This window comes from Sinocyclocheilus anshuiensis, unplaced genomic scaffold (assembly GCF_001515605.1).
Source record: "Sinocyclocheilus anshuiensis isolate Anshui unplaced genomic scaffold, SAMN03320099.WGS_v1.1 scaffold145, whole genome shotgun sequence".
In the NCBI taxonomy this organism is placed as follows: domain Eukaryota; kingdom Metazoa; phylum Chordata; class Actinopteri; order Cypriniformes; family Cyprinidae; genus Sinocyclocheilus; species Sinocyclocheilus anshuiensis.
Window position 1 is genome coordinate 477,978 of NW_015537973.1, and position 5,121 is coordinate 483,098.

Sequence of the window (5,121 nt, forward strand, 5' to 3'; positions counted from 1 at the left end):
TTAAAATAGCTGGGCTAAGATATATAACAATTTTTAAGACTGCAGAAATATGTTAATTCAGTATACACATTATCCCTCCGGTTACAATTGTGACTGACCATAAAATACAATTTTTCACACAATTTTCCAAAAAAAAAAAAAATTATTGATTATTTCAAAGGGTTACTAATGACTCTCCACCCGTGTTTTCTAGATCTAGAGCTCGTTCTCGGGGCTTGGAAGCCCGCGCTGCGGTTCTTCCCCTTCTGAGTGAGTGCTGCGGCCCTCTTTCTCTTAGGAGATTGATGTTGTTCGTGTGACTGAATGGCTCGCGCGCAGCGCATATATTACATCATTTCGGTTTTTGATGTGAATCTTACTACACTAGACCGTATTTACTCATCTGGTTGTTTGATTGCATTTAATTCTGAGGAATAGACTCATATGATATCACACTGTCCCCTCTGGTTCTCTCTAACTCATCCAGCTCCACTGGGGCTGGATGCCATGGTACAGACCTGGCCGAGGCTTCGTCTGTACGCCTTTCCTCAGATTTTGCTGCTCCCGGGAGTTCTGGAGAGAGTGCGCCGGGATGAGGCCCGTCTGTTGTTAGTATCCCTGTTCTGGCCGGGCCGAGTTGGGTCTCAGGCCTGATTATTTCCTCTGCGATGCGCTGAGGCCGAGGCCTCCGGCCAGAGAAGCTTATGCTAAGCGGTGGATCAGGATGCTATTCCATAGCCTCGAGTCCTCTGATCTCCCCTCTCCTTTGGGGGTCAAGATTCACTCCTCCAGAAGTTGGCCTTCGGGATGGCGGGCCCCGCCTACTTCTCTCGCCCTAGCTGTGCAGTCTTCCACACTAGGCAGAGATTTGGAAGTCTGGCAGCGTGGGCATTCTCGTTCCCCTAGCATTTTCCGACGCAGCTCGAGTTCCTGAAGAGGAACGTCTCAGGTTACGTATGTAACCCTGGTTCCTCGAGGGAACGAGACGCTGCGTCTCGGTGCCATACTTCCGGCATCCCTGCCAGCGCTTGCCTCATTCCTGAAGTTGACGCTGGCTCCGCCGCACGTGCTTTTATAGCTTCCTGGTCATGACGTCACCCGCCCGTGACGTCCCGCTCAGCTATTGGACTGATTTCACATGTTATTCAAAGCGTGGTCACAGAAGGCGTTCCCCTAGCATTTTCCGACGCAGCGTCTCGTTCCCTAGAGGAACCAGGGTTACATACGTAACCTGAGACGTTTTTCATTATTGATCATACATCGTACAGAGGTCAAAAGTATCATACAAATACGATACTTATCGTACAAATACAATGATTATCTTATGTCTGGCAACACTGCCATACTTTTATTGTTACTAAAAAATTAATAAATAAATAAAAATGAATACATGTATTGATGTTTCAAAAAATGTGAAGCAGCACAACTGTTTTCAGCATTAATGATAATAAGAAATGTTTCTTGAGCAGTAAATCAGTATATTAGAATGATTTCTCAAGGATCATGTGACACTGAAGGCTGGAGTAAGGATGCTGAACATTTAGCTTTGATATCACAGGAATAAGCTACATTTATTAAACCATTAATTTAAATTGTAAAAATGTTTCACAATATTACTGTTTACTGTATTTTTGATCAAATAAATGCAGCTTTGGTGAGTGTAAGAGATTTCTTTCAAAAACATTTTTAAAAATCCCCAAACTTTTGAAATGTAATGTACAATTAGTCAACCAGGCAACAGGATTAATTATTTGGAATGGGTGGAGACAAAAAGTTCTCCTATTTTTTCTTGTGTCTTTGGGAATGTTTGCAAAAGAGGCATCATGCGACATTATAAGACAAGCATTTACATTCCTTGCTCATTTATATTGTCTCTGTGTCCAGAATGTCAGGTCCTCAAGTCCTCCTATTCTGCTCGTTCTGTTCCCCCTGTGAGATACTCTGGTAGTAAAAGTCCAGGAACCACCCGCCGCAGCAAATCCCCTGGATCTGGTGAGGATACACTGCACCACCACTAGCACAATCCTGTTACCACATAAACATTTGTTTAAAAATGTAACATTCCTTAACAACAGCATTCAATAACTGTGATGACTCACATGTCTCTTCCTGTCATTTTTTCTGTTCTGTTCCTTGTTAAATTGCTTTCCTCCCTGCTCTAGTGAGAAGAACAGCAGTACAATTCTCTACAAATAGCCAATCTCCAGTCAAATCACCAAGTAAGTATTTCTCACGGTTTATTGAACCAAAAATGGTCATAATGTAGTTTTACGTGACCATTTCCAATTTCTCTTTGACCCTTAGAATTAAAGCAAAAGTATTGCTACCGTACCTTTAAGACTTCTAAAGGTAAATCACTTCAGTTATGATTGGCTAACCTCTTCACATGTGAACTGAGTAAAGGTGTGGTCACATTTAACCCTTGTTCAGTGAATTTTTCCAGTAGGAGTCCTTGCGAGCTGAAATTTTTAGCGTGATGACGAAAGTTTTACCCATGCAGATTTCACAACTGTTTCAGGTTGGTCACATGATTTCACCACTTGACAGCAGTTGCTTGCTTTGAAAGTCTTTGATAATAGTCAATGGATCTTTTTTGTCAGCAAAATTTAGCTAATGTGACCATATCTTAACAGTGCCCTCTGCCAAGCTAAAAATACCAAATAGGCGTTGATAAGTAAAAAGTAGGCTGTCATGTGTTAATTTTCTTTTCAATCACAACCATATCCATTACATTATGAACAACTGATACTTAAATGCTAGTTCTTGTTGCCTTTACCATAACCAAGACTAACCTATGAACTGACAATTAGAGAATCTAACAGCCATATGAAATTCTTGATGAATTTCCACGTATGATGTTGAATTTACCTAAAGGACATTCATCTATGGAATGAGCTGTACATGACCTCTAACCCTTTGGTGCAGCATTCAATCATGCTAACAGCTCTCCTTCATGGCCTTCCAAATCCATCAGCTAGTCCAGAGAGCTATTTAAAACTCCCTCGCTGGCCACTGCCCCGAACCCTGGCATGCACATACTCTAATCTATCAGACATACCAAACTGGATGTGTACACTAAATGCAGGCATCATCTGCTTTCTGCTTAGAAGGGCTAATGCAGTACACACACACCCTAAATTCCTGTGCCCGTGAACTATAAGGGCTCTCTTGCATGCCTGGGGAGAAATCTGCTCATGCCCCCATCGACAAACTCAACGGGAAATGCCAAGAGCAGCTTTTCTGCAAATCCCTGCTCTCTGCGGATTCTGACGCACTTGGGATGCACTCCATAATGTGAATAATTATTTTTTTTTTTTTCTAAATTCTTCTACTACTACTACTGTATCTGGGTGACATGATCTATTAAACGGTGTTTTAATTGTTTTTATAACACTATTTTAAAGTGGCCTTTTACAATGATCTAGTCAATTCTAGGATTTAGCCTTGTGGATTTGGCTGCAGGTGAGTGGTTCATGTGAAGCCTTGTTGTGTCTGCGTGTTAAGAGACTTATTCTGGGCCCAGGAGACTTATGCTGCACACACATATGTAGCTGTACACATTTTCTGAGTGGTAGTTCTGTTCATATGGAGTTGTTTCTTTTCACAATTTTACGTTAATTTTTCCTGTCATTTAGCCAGCAGTTCATTTTATCTATATACCTAAAGGAATGTAAGTATTTCTGACAAATGTACATGTGAACTTGAATTATGTACACTAACACAGTGGTTCTCAAACTTTGTGACAAGGCTAGTAGGTTTCCTCTGGTATATCAGCTGTGAAGACAAGGTTACACAAACTATGGGAGTCCATATATTAAAATAAGCAACTAAAATAATTATAATTAATAATACAATTTAAATCATTACATTTCAGGATTCCATAAGTTTTAAGCTGAATGCTCTTCAAGGTTCCCACTCTTTTTAACCCATGAATTTGAATTATTTGTTCAGTTGTTTGGGATTTACTGAATAAGGATATATCCATAGCTTTCTGAGACATTTTTATTAAAGCTTGACTTATTTTAAGTAATTTTAAGTCATTATGATGCCCCTTAGTGGACCCCGGCCCCCTTGGTTGAGAATAAGTACAATAACATAAGAATAAGACTTCAGTTTTATGTATTATATAGGTAGAAAAAAGATGCCTTGTTCTGCATAAAAGGCATAGTTCACCCAAAAATGATCATTCTGTTATCATTTATATAATCCTTAAGCTATATGATTTTTTTATTTTATTTTAGAACACAGAATGTTGGCACTGTTTCTAAGTGAATGGTAACCATGTGTCGTCAACAGTGTTGTCAACAGCTAGAGTAACTAGTTGTTGTAATTTAATTACAAAATAAATGTAACTGTAATCAGTTACAGTTACTAAGAAAAAATGTGTAATTAAATTACAGTTACTTATGAAAATGTTAACGATTACAAAGGGGATTACACTTGAATATTTACACACATCCACATACAGATTTAATTGATTTATTTCCCAAATTGCACTGATTACTCTGAGACATACGGCCCTATAATTTCTGCGATGCGGAAAACACAGACTGATTCGTAGAATCCAGTCATAAAAACGGAATTCCTATAGCCTAACGCGGACGGAATATGCCACATTTTGGACGATTAAATCAAAAGTAAGCTGCAAAAAGACAATATATGAATCCTGCATGTTCTGAGTGTCTGTGGAAATCAGGCGCGGACTGGCCATCGGGAGAACCGGGACAATTCCCGGTGGCCTGGCAGCCGATCTGGCCCGCTTTTTTAATATTATTGTTATTATTTAATTGCCTGGCGAATTCGACATTCGATAATGAATCTCTAATAAATCATGAATCAGTTAGTCATGATTGGGAATGCAATGCGAGAGAGAGAATGGAGTGGACTGTGGAAGCACACAGGTGGAAGCAGAGAAGCAAAACTAGGCCTGCTGTTCAGGGTTTCAAGTGCAGGTCAGTTTCATCTGTAAATATGCTATTGTAGTTTTGTCTTTGTTTACTTAGTTAAGCAGCAGCAGCACATTGCACATCAGTCATCACCCAAAATACTGTATAAAGGACATTATTATTATCTATTATAATGTTACAGTAGTAATTTAGCAGACAAATAATCATATTTTATAATAGGTTTAGGGGGAGCTAG

The 5,121-nt window shown here is 39.6% G+C and overlaps 1 protein-coding gene across 6 annotated transcripts in view; it reads left to right on the forward strand.

The window, feature by feature from the left end:
• Positions 1–5,121, forward strand: part of LOC107670743 (serine/threonine-protein kinase DCLK2-like) — a 62,476-nt gene that overhangs the window by 33,970 nt on the left and 23,385 nt on the right. For all 6 annotated transcript variants that reach the window (XR_001632118.1, XM_016463506.1, XM_016463471.1 and 3 more), the window contains exons 4-5: positions 1,864–1,971; positions 2,142–2,198. Coding sequence is in view for 5 of the 6 variants with exons in the window: in XM_016463506.1 (XP_016318992.1) it covers positions 1,864–1,971; positions 2,142–2,198 (165 nt within the window). In the remaining variant the exon portion in view is untranslated. The remainder of the gene's footprint in view (positions 1–1,863; positions 1,972–2,141; positions 2,199–5,121) is intronic.